At 58.1% G+C, this 10,903-nt stretch overlaps 1 protein-coding gene across 1 annotated transcript; it reads left to right on the top strand.

Annotated features, from left to right (window-relative positions):
- Positions 1-964: 964 nt before the first annotated feature.
- GLYCTK (glycerate kinase) lies at positions 965-6,905 on the top strand. Its single transcript, XM_081106536.1, has 5 exons — positions 965-1,334; positions 3,754-4,169; positions 4,395-4,546; positions 5,151-5,326; positions 5,669-6,905. Exons 2-5 carry the CDS (start codon positions 3,793-3,795, stop codon positions 6,536-6,538), a joined length of 1,575 nt encoding a protein of 524 aa, XP_080962662.1. The 5' UTR covers positions 965-1,334; positions 3,754-3,792; the 3' UTR covers positions 6,539-6,905.
- The last annotated feature ends 3,998 nt before the right edge of the window (positions 6,906-10,903 follow it).

The raw sequence follows: 10,903 nt of genomic DNA, 5'->3' as shown, positions 1-10,903 counted from the left end.
AGTCAATAATAACATTGTAATAACTACGAACGGTGCCAGGTGGGCACTGGAAACATGGGGGTGGAGGGAGAGAACACTGTGTAAAGTATATGATTATCTAACCACCATGCGGTACACCGACACTAATACAAAATAATACTGAATGCAAACTGTACTAGTAAGTGAGAGAGAAAAAATAATAAAGAAGGCAACTCCTCCTGAAGGCGCCTGTGCTTGGATGATGGGGTGGAGAAGCGTTTAGGAGCGGTTGATAGGGAATAAAAGGTCCTCTAGCATAAAGGCAAAGGAAAACCCAGGGAGACAGCTAGGAAGGGGGGAAGGAGGAGTTTATGACAAAAGCAGAGCATGGTTTGGAGACCTATGGAGAGAGGTGGCAGCTGCTAGAGAGCGGGTGTGAAAAACCTGTTTTAAGATTGTTAGGAAGTCTATTTTGTGATTTGTCATGTAGCTCTCCCCCACATCTCCCCAAGAAAACGTAGTCAAAATAGTGTACCCTCCTGCCCTAACCGGTTTGGCTCAGTGGATAGAGCGTCTGCCTGCGGACTCAAGGGTCCCAGGTTCGATTCCGGTCAAGGGCATGCACCTTGGTTGCGGGCACATCCCCAGTAGGGGGTGTGCCCAGTAGAGGGTGTGCAAGAGGCAGCGGATGGATGTTTCTAACTCTCTATCTCTCTCCCTTCCTCTCTGTAAAAAATCAATAAAATATAAACTAGAACCTTCATTAAAAAAAAAATAGTACACCCTCCTGAGCACAGGGTGAGAGCAGGGACAGGGATGTTTACAGGCCCCTTGTGTGCTCGAAGATCTCGGAACTGAACTCTCTTTGCCGAGTCAGAGCTGTTATTTGGTTGCCAAGGGGAAGAGGGATTGGGGGGGAGTGGGGAGAGACACAAATCAATTACTTGGGACCCCAGTGCTGGGGGTGGGGGGGGTGAGGATGACATAACCTGGCTCCGGAGCGGTGGGTTGTGGGTAAGGAGTGATCCTGGGATTCTGGGCCGTTTGCTCGGTACAGTGCCTGGCACCTAACAGGAGCTTGGAAGTATTTGCTGACTGATTGCTCCGAACAGGAAAAATGAGGGGACGATCACAGCAACCAGTGGGGCGGCAATCACGACCCCCATGGCAGAGATGAAACCGAGGCGCCCAGTGACTCCATCCACGCTCCTCCGCGGCCTGAGCGGAGCCAAAGCCCTAGGCCTCACTCCGGATCCCCCCGCGCTCCTCCCAGCACCATCCACACCTGGCACCCACCCCGCACTTCCGGATTCCGCTCCGCCCACCAGCGAGTCCTTCCGGCCTCCAGCGCTGGAAGCCGCAGCCGGGAACCGGGGGTAAGTCTGCGCCGCGAAACATGCGGAAGCAGTCCTTGCGCCGGGCCACAGCGGGCCCCGGCGGCAGTGGGCTATTTCTCGGGTTACCACCCAAATTACGCCGCAGCCGTGTCCCTCGCCAAGTCCTGCGGCGTCGGCCCAGGTGACGTCACTTCCGGGACCTGTGCCAGCAGCAGGCGACGGCCGGAAGTGGTTCTAGCCCCATCTGGCGGCGGGGAGGAGTCACGGCGGATGTTCTCGGAATCTCCAGGTTTAGCGCTGTAGTGCCTTGGAGTTTGAGAGGAGTTGTCCTGATAAGAGTTGCTGGGTTTAGAAATAAAAATACAGGAAGTCTGTTTAAATAAGGATCTCAGATAAATAACAAGTAATATTTCAGTATAGATATGTCCCAAATATTCTAGGGGAAATCCCTATATTAAAGCAATTCCTAACCCCTACGTTGTACACCTGAAACGAATATGACATTGTTAATTGTTTGTTAAGAAAAAAATTCCTCATTTGTGTGAAATTCAAATTTGACTGGACGCCCTGTATTTTCTCTGGCAACCTTCACCTTGAATGCCCTCCTGCCCTGGGCTCTGCTATCCAGTAGCAAGGCAGGGATCCTCTAGGCCTGTGTCCTTTTGGGAAATAAGTACAGAGTTCACCCAGCTTTTGAATAAGTACAAAGTTCACCCAGCTTTTGCTAGATGCTAAGATACTTTTAACTCCAAGCCTGATGGGGGTCAGCCCCAGGAGCCCCCTGGAAAAAGCTGGGTCCATTTTCAGAGTCCGCATGGTGGTGCTCTCTGTTCCCTTTCACAACTGAGGGCGGACAGAGTTGGTCTCTTACGGGAAAGAGGAAAACCAGCAGGCTCAGAGGGCGGGACGTTGCCAGGTTTTTTGAGTGTGGGATAAATTGGTGTTTGGTGTTCAGGTTTTGTGTGTTAACAGTGGACAGCTCCAGAGAGCCCAGGGATTTCAAGGGGAAAGCATTTGTCTTAATCTTATCCCACTTCTCATTTAAAAAAAAATAAAAAAATAAAATATATATATCTTTATTGATTTCAAAGAGGAAGGGAGAGGGAAAGAGAGATAGACACATCAATGATGAGAGAGAATCATTGATTGGCTGCCTCCTGCAGGTCCCCTACTGGGGATCAAGCCCACAACCTAGGCATATGCCCTTGACCAGAATCGAACCTGGGACCCTTCAGTCCGCAGGCTGACTCTCTATCCACTGAGCCAAACCAGACAGGGCTCCCACTGCTCATTTTGCAGACGAGGCCAGTGAGAGAAATGGAGCTTTCCTAGCCAGTCAGAAAGCCCATGGTGGAGCTGGAGCCTGGTTCCCAGCTGCCTTCCCCTGCTCTGTCCACACACTGCTGCAGTCAACTGGCAGCATTTATGGTGGGCATTTATGAAAGCAGATGCCTTTTTAGAGATAAGCTCTTTGGTTTTGTTTTTTTATTGTCCCTAAACTCAACAGCCTCCTGACCTTCACCTCAAGGCTTCTTGAGCATTTTCCCTGCCCCGTGGGGAAAACGATTATTTGGGCTCAGCTGTGGGAGCCTGGTCTTTGGCTGCCATAGCCACTTGGCTCTCACCCCTGTGGGTGGTGTGACCCAAGGCTTGTTTTGTTCTGTGGGAGCCAAAAGGCATGCTTTTAGCAGGGGTGGGTCCGGCCAGCCATGTAGGTGGAAGGGCATCTTTTTCTGTCCGGCAGATTGGGTCCCCTGGTACATCGCCTCATGTGGTATCTGGGGTTTCTTTGAGGTTCCACCGTGAGCGAGACTTTGCTGCCACTTCTGATTTGAAACGGAACCTCTGGTTGTGCTGGCTGTGAGTGCTGGGACTCCGCAGACTGTATGCCTTGATGTTCAGGACCTGTGAGTGCCCTGGCAAGCCTGCAGCCGCCCCACACAGACTCATAAGCTAATGAATAGGAGCAGGCGGGAGGTCAACGGGCTTGAGTCAGCTGGTGGGACAGCCAGCAGCCTCCTGGCACCAGAAGTGGTGAAGAGGCAAGGAAGCAGTGCCAGAAAGGGGCGTTGCACCTGGGTGAGGGCTCAGAGTGAAGGGGTGGACAAGGGGCGGGGCGGGAACCCACTGATAGGAATTGCTCACTCCGTGAATGATTAACTCTCAGCCAAAGTGGGTGACCCAGGAGGAGGGCTCAACTAACAGGACCTTTGGACTCCAGGCAGAGCGTTCAGAGGACCGCTGTGTGGCCGGCAGAAGAGGAGGATATGGCTGGGTGGCAGGCCTGGGCTCCGAGGACTGGAGTGAGATCCATCAGCTGGGAGCCTCGGGAAGTCTCCTGGGACTGGCAGATGGTCCATTCTTGCAGCAGCAGCTGTGGGGTCCACTATCCCTGAGCTCTCAGGGGCTCCCTTCTCTGACCTTGCAACTGCCTCATTAGTGTTTTCTTCCCCTCCAGGCGGCTATGGGTGCCAGGTGGAGCTGAAAGCAGTGGGGCATGGCTGTAGCCCTGCAGGTCTTGCCCCGCTTGGCCCGAGCCCCATTACGCCCACTCCTCTGGGGGGGCCCAGGGGCACGGCTGGCCAGTGGCATGGCCTTGGCAGAGCAGGCTCGGATGCTGTTTGAGAACACTATTGGTGCCGTGCTGCCAGGCCCCATGATGCACCGGGCACTGTCCTTGGACCCCAGCAGCGGGCAGCTGAAGGTGCGGGATCGGAGCTTTCAGCTGCGGCAAAACCTCTACCTGGTGGGCTTCGGCAAGGCTGTGCTGGGCATGGCAGCTGCAGCCGAGGAGCTACTGGGCCAGCATCTGGTGCAGGGCGTGATCAGCGTTCCCAAGGGGATCCGTGCTGCCGTGGAGTGCAGTGGCAAGCAGTAAGGAGCTCTGGGGGGCTGCCCCCTACTGTCCATCTGGAGGGGAATCTGGGCCCAGACTCAGGCTGGATTGGGGCCTCCCTTCCTCACCAGCTTCCCTTTTCTACGGGGTCTGGCCTGGTTCCAGGATGGGTATTAGCAGGCATCATGGTATGAACAGCTGGGAAATTATTGGGAGGAGAGGAGCCCGCCCCATCTCTTACTCTCTGTCCTTTCTCCCCTGAGGGAGATGCTACTGAAGCCACACAGCCGTGTCCAGGTTTTTGAGGGTGCAGAGGACAACCTGCCGGACCGTGATTCGCTGCGGGCTGCGTTAGCCATCCGGCAGCTGGCCGAAGGGCTGACAGCTGACGACCTGCTGCTCGTGCTCATCTCAGGTGTGGGTGCCAGATCGCTTGGGGAAGTTGGGTGGGGCAATATCAGGTCTTCAAGAAACCATTGGTCTGAGCCCCCAGGGACACAAAGCAGGTAAGGCAGTAAGGAACCTGGATGGCTGACTTCTAGACAGCCCTGGGTGAGTCGTCTGGCCTCCTCTGAGCTGTGGGGTCCTCCCCTAGGTTCCCATTGGCAGATCATGAGGGCACACAGGGAGCACCTACCTCAGAGTCTTGCAAGGGAAATGTCACTGCTGTTGTTGCTGTCTGTACCAATGTCACCTGGGGCTAGAACCCAGGCCCTGCAGCCCCTATGGAGCCCTCTCCTTGGTTCTCCACCCCCTTCCCCCATATCTGCCACCTATTTCAAGATCTTAAGGAATAGTTCTTCCAGTGCCTGCTGGGACCTGGGGTACCCCAAGGCAGGGCACAACCTCAGGGGCCCAGGGCGTGGTGACTGCACACATTCACTGCATGTCCATGTGGGGCACCCTAACTACCTTTCAGGCCTCATCCCTTCCCTAATGTGTTCACTGCCCACCTGCATCCCTGGGCGAGGACATTTCCTTGCTGTCCCCTCTGCCTGAAGTCCTCCCTGTCTCTGCAGGTGGGGGCTCGGCCCTGCTGCCCGCCCCCATCCCACCCGTCACACTGGAGGAGAAGCAGACACTCACCAAGCTGCTGGCGGCCCGCGGAGCCACAATCCAGGAGCTGAACACCATCCGGAAGGCCCTGTCCCAGCTCAAGGGTGGGGGGCTCGCTCAGGCTGCCTACCCTGCCCAGGTGTGTGAGTCACTTCTTACCCAGGCAGCCCTGGGTTTGTGGAATCAGGCCCACATGTACCCAGCAGATGAAAGCCTCAGACAGCTTACAGATTGGCAGGGATCTGGTATGGAGTTCACAGGACCATCAAAGGGGGACCTCAGAGGGCGAGGTGGAGTCCACATGGCCAGGTGGCCTGCAAACCCACTTGAGAGGGGTTAGAAATGGGCCAGGAAGTGCAGCAGGTGGTGGAGGGTGTATGGCGACATGGGAAGTGGGGTGGTCGGAAGGGGCAGTTTGTCCTCAGAGCCCTGGGGTGAGGACCAGGCGGGACTCAGCTTTGCATCTTCAACCTCTTCCCAGGTGGTAAGCCTGATTCTGTCGGACGTGGTGGGAGACCCCATGGAGGTGATCGCCAGCGGCCCCACCGTGGCCAGCGTCCACAATGTGCAGGATTGCCTGCACATCCTTAATCGCTATGGCCTCCGTGCTGCCCTGCCACGTTCGGTGAAAACTGTGCTGGCCCGGGCCGACTCGGACCCTCACGGGCCGCACACCTGCGGCCACGTCCTCAATGTGATCATCGGCTCCAACGCACTGGCACTGGCTGAGGCCCGGCGACAGGCGGAGGCGCTGGGGTACCGGGCCGTGGTGCTGAGCGCAGCCATGCAGGGCGACGTGAAAAGCGTGGCCACGTTTTACGGGCTGCTGGCCCGAGTGGCTGGAGCCCACCTCACTCCGCCCGGTGGCGCCGGGGTCTCTGTGGAGGAGGAGGACCAGCTCCTTGAGCAGGCGGCGGCGCTCCAGCTCCCGGACCTGCAGCTGAAGGAGGCCCTGGAGGTCGTGAAGGGGGCTCAGGGCCCCATCTGCCTGCTGGCTGGCGGGGAGCCCACCGTGCAGTTGCAGGGCTCGGGCAAGGGTGGCCGGAACCAGGAACTGGCCCTGCGCGTCGCCGCAGAGCTGGGACAGCGGCCGCTGGGGCCCGTCGACGTGCTGTTTCTGAGTGGCGGCACCGATGGGAGGGACGGACCCACAGAGGCAGCCGGGGCCTGGGTTATGCCTGAGCTTGCCAGCCAGGCCACCGCTGAGGGCCTGGATGTGGCCACCTTCCTAGCCCACAACGACACACATACCTTCTTCCATCGCTTCCAGGGCGGGGCCCACCTGCTGTACACAGGGCTGACGGGCACCAACGTCATGGACGTCCACTTCCTGTTCCTGCGGCCGCGGTGATGACATAAGTCATGATCTGGGAGTCCAGAGAAGGCCTACAGGGCAGCTTCTGGGCAGATCAGGGTCAGTCCCCAGGGCCTCCCCAGGCCTGAGGGCCCCTGCTCGCCTTGGCCCCGGCTGCATGGTTGGCCTTTACACTTCCCGCCCAGGGCCTCTGCTTCATGTCCATTCCCCCAACCAGAACGGCACGATGGCGGCTCTCTTCCGCCCCTAATTTCAGCCCTGGCAGCAGTACCCCTGAGGCCAAGACAAGCCTCTTGGCCTGTTCCCGGTATTCCCTAAGCAGCCCCACTGCTGAGCTCCTGAGCCTGTTTCTCTGTGGGGCGGAACAAGAAGGACTGAAAATAAAAAGGACCACTCGATGGGGTCTCAGTGCATCTTCCCTCAGAGCTGGGCCTCACAGGGGGCCGCTGGGGAGGGAGTGGGTCAGGCTGCAGCCACCCCACCAGGACCTGGTTTGAGTTCCCACACCCTCCACACAACACACTCAGCACTTGTTTCACCAACAGGAGCCTGGGAGGGTTGAGCCTGGCTCCCAACATGGGTGAGCAGAGACCCCAGGGAGACAGGCCTAAGGACTGCCATCGTGGGGTCTGGAAGGGACTGGCCACCCATCCAACAGTGACTTCCCCAGTGGCATCCATGCCCCGGTCTCCAGGCTCTGCCGTATGCCCCACTGGGTGCCTGCTTACTACCTCCCACCAGGTCTCCTTCCCGCTTTGGACAGCCCTTAGCCACAGACCACATCTTTGGTTGAGCAGCCCTCTCTCTAGGGGCCGCCCCAGCCACACAGGACCCTGGGGCTTGTTCCCTGTGGCAGCCTTTTTGTCAGGCTGAAAACCCCCAGTTCCTTCAGCCACTCCTATGGGGACACAGTCCCATTCCTGGTCCCAGCCTTGTTATGGGGGTCAGCCTTGGATGGTGGGTCAGAGCAGTGATGGGGTCCAACAGTCCCTCCGCCAGTGGGGAGGAAAGCAACAGAGGAGGGTCCCTTGGCCAGGCCAGCTGCCTGTGCTGAGGGAGGGTGGGCCGCTGTCCCGGCTCAGCATCCACGCCCGCCGCCGGCCGCCCCCGCCGTGCGCCACGGCTCCAATCCCTATATGAGTGAGCAGTAGAATCACATAGGAATAAAAAGCCATAGAGAACAGCGAGGCCTGGGCTGCTGCTGCTGGCCCCTCTGCCACCCCAGCCACCCCTCCTTTCTGAAGGTGTGAGCGGCTCTGGCCAGGGCTGGCCTGCCCTCCCCCTGGGAACAGCCTTCCTGCCCCACTTGAGCTCTGGACAGCCCAGCTGGCAGACGGTTCATGACCCGGACAGCACATCGGGCAGGTCGGGGATTGAGAGGGAGGTGAGCAAGGAGAGCAGAGCTCTGGGGCCACGGAGGTTTGGGGAAGAGGAGCGTTTGCACCACTCGATGCAGAGGCACCAGCTCCTTCTGCCCTGCGTGAAGTTTCTGATGGGGGGGGGGGGTCATAGTCTTAGGGGATATCGTCCCCACGTGACAATGCCCTGTGCTGGCTCTCCTCTGGCAACCTCTACACATGGCCTGACCCTGCTTCAATCCTTGCTCTCGGGACCATGAGTCTTAGCACCGGGTGTCCAGTTCCAGGCGAGAGCAGAAGAGGGCTGGCCGGTGGCGGAGGACCTGTCTGCCATGTCCCCAATGAGTACATGTGTGTGCATGTTCGTGTTGGCATGCCGAGAGGGGGATGCATGTTTGTATTCATAGATAGATACTCAGCACAAGAGATGTTGCTGCGTGCCCATGGCTGCTGACACACCTGCTGAGGTGTTGGGCGGGAGTGGGGGCTTGCCAGCGGCTCCCCAGTGCCACCTTGGCCCCTGCTCTGTGTCTGTGGGGACTGGGAAGCCAGGGGCTGGATCGAGCCTCACCCATTATATTTGCTCATTTGGTATCCCCAAGATAGAGCATATATTTGGCCTCAATCGAGATGAAAATGAGATAAACCCTGCATGGTGAGTGTTCATAGGCCTTATTATCTGCTCCATAAATGCCAAGTATGGTCCTAATCGCTGCTTCCATCTCGTGGCTCTTGGCTTCTGTCTCTCCTGGCTCAGATTCCTGCTGCCCTTGCACCCACCGCATCTCCAGCCCGGACTCTTCCTGGCCCGGCCGGAGCTCCTGTGGGGTGCCTGGCACCCTCGACTGCTGCTCTCACAGGCCCTTCCATTCTCTGAAGTTGCCATGGACTGACAGCAGCTGGACAGTGAGCCTGGGTAGCCCGTAGGTGTCGGCTAATCCAAATTCCTTTGCTTTATAGCTGGGAAAACAGAATGGGAAGGTGGCCTGTCTGGGGCTACACAGCAAGTCTTGACACAGAACCAGAATCAGAACCTGGTTGGGACCTGGTTGACCATGTTCTGCCCACCCTCGGGCTCAGAGACCCTGGGGTCCAGTGAGGGCTGAGCCAACCGGGACCCACTCCTGCCTCCCTGCTGCCCCTCAAGGACTTGGGGATGGTGACAGGACCACACTCAGTGTCTCTAGGCATCCATAAGCCAGATTTGTTAGACCCTTTTTGGCTCAGATTTCCCAACTCCGTGTGTGTGTGATTTGGTAGGAAACTACATGCAGTTGGGTGGTGGGCTTTTATACAAAGGTGCGTGTCTACATACGAACGGCCCAGCCTGGGAGAGAGCCCTCATGTCCCAGAAAAATAGGCAGGGCAGCCTGATCCCTCTGGGTCTGGATCATGTGAAGGACGTGATGAAGCCCAGACCAGGGTGTGGGCACGTGTGTGTCCAGTTGAACCCATCACAGCCACTGAGCTGGCCTCTGAGCTGTGCTCGGCTCCATCCCAGAGTAGGGACACCCAGTTTGGTGTAGTTAGAATGTTGGGGATAAGGTTAAGCAAGATAGGCCAGGAGGCCATAAAGGTTGGCACAGGCCGATTGGCAAAGGGCCTTGTGCATCTGGCCAAGAGGTTGGACTTCACATGGACAGTGGGAACCAGCCTCGGGAGGATGTTCGACAAGGCATCATGCCAGGAGGCGTTTTATAAGTTTGCTACCGAGGCCTCCTTGTGCAGGGCTGGGGGATAGGGCATGCAAGGAGGTAGAGGAGGTGTCACAGGTGGGAAAGAGATGCGTCTCCAGCTCAGGAACCCCTCCCCACCTCCCCTCTGCCTGCCCCTCTGCCTCTGTCCCAGCAGCCCTCCGCCAGCCTAGGCAGCCCCTTCAATGCCCACTTTGGAAGCAAGGCTGGGAGCCCTGGCTCACACCACGCTCCCCTCTCAGAGTAACCTAGCCCCTCTGTCCCTGGCAATGCCATTAGGGTCTTGAGGATTTAGGGGGCAGAGAGGCTGGGCCACGGACGGACACTGTCAGCCTCGCTACCCCGTTCTCATCTAGGCGCTCACCAGGGTGTCAGCTAAAAGTCCCAGGTCCTTATCCTGGCCGTTGTTTTCTCCTCTGACTGGGGACAGCATCCTTGTCCTGCTCACCCCTCTGAGGAGGTGTCAGCCCAGATGGATCTGGGTAAGAAATCTGTGCCAGGTCGGGGCTCAGAGAGGGATGAAGAGAAGGGAGAGGTGCTGACCTCTTCCAAGAAGCTGGGAGCTGTCAGCTGAGGGAAACCATCTGGGTCCAGGCAGCACCAGGCTTGCAGCCAGAGAGCCTGGGGCTATTGACTAAGGCCATGCAAGTGCCTACTGCCCTCCAGTCCTGGACTGGCGCTAGCAGGGGCTGGTATTTGAGGCTTTAATGGCCACTGGGCGCACAGTGCCCTGGGAGGTCACGGAGCCAGCAGGAGAGGGTCAGCTGGAACTAGAGTACGTTGGCCCAGCCTGGTAGAGAGCCCTCATGTCCCAGAAAAATAGGCAGGGAAACCTGACCCCTCTGGGTCTGGATCATGTGAAGGGCATGATGAGGCCCAGACCAGGGTGGGGAGACCTCATTTGGCCCCAGGCCAGGAACCTTTGGGTCAGCCCCTCCCTGGTAACCAGTGGGGTGTTCCTGAGGCTTTGCTCCCCCACTTTCTCTGGCTCAGGCTGCCCGGGGGCCTCTGGAAGCTGGATGGGGTAGGCTAGGAGGGACCACCTGGGCCCAACAGCTCTGATTCCACCTCTGTCTGGGAGGGGTAGCTGCCTGCTCAGATGAGGAGGCTCTGGCCAGGGAAGAGGATGAGGGAGAGGTAGGCCCCAGAACAGGTGCTCCATCCGCCCAGTCCTAGGGGGACAGCGTCCTTAGCTTTACCTCATGGGATCCCTACCCACTATGGACTTGTCCACTGCGGGGCCCTGCGGGTTCAGGGAGCTGTAGTACCCAGCTCTGCCCTGGACAGAGAGCCAGGGGCCACCCCACCCCCACCCCCACCCAAGATGCACTCTACTGGGAAGTTTCCCC

The sequence above is a fragment of the Myotis nattereri genome (genome assembly GCF_964212035.1).
Source record: "Myotis nattereri genome assembly, chromosome: 14".
In the NCBI taxonomy this organism is placed as follows: Eukaryota; Metazoa; Chordata; class Mammalia; order Chiroptera; family Vespertilionidae; genus Myotis; species Myotis nattereri.
This window is presented reverse-complemented; position numbering and strand designations above follow the sequence as displayed.

Coding starts and splice junctions, on each gene's coding strand:
- GLYCTK (XM_081106536.1), top strand. CDS start 3,793: ATGGCTGTAGCCCTGCAGGTCTTGCCCCGCTTGGCCCGAGCCCCATTA. Junction 4,170..4,394: donor GTGGAGTGCAGTGGCAAGCA/GTAAGGAGCTCT, acceptor TTCTCCCCTGAG/GGAGATGCTACTGAAGCCAC. Junction 5,327..5,668: donor AGGCTGCCTACCCTGCCCAG/GTGTGTGAGTCA, acceptor ACCTCTTCCCAG/GTGGTAAGCCTGATTCTGTC.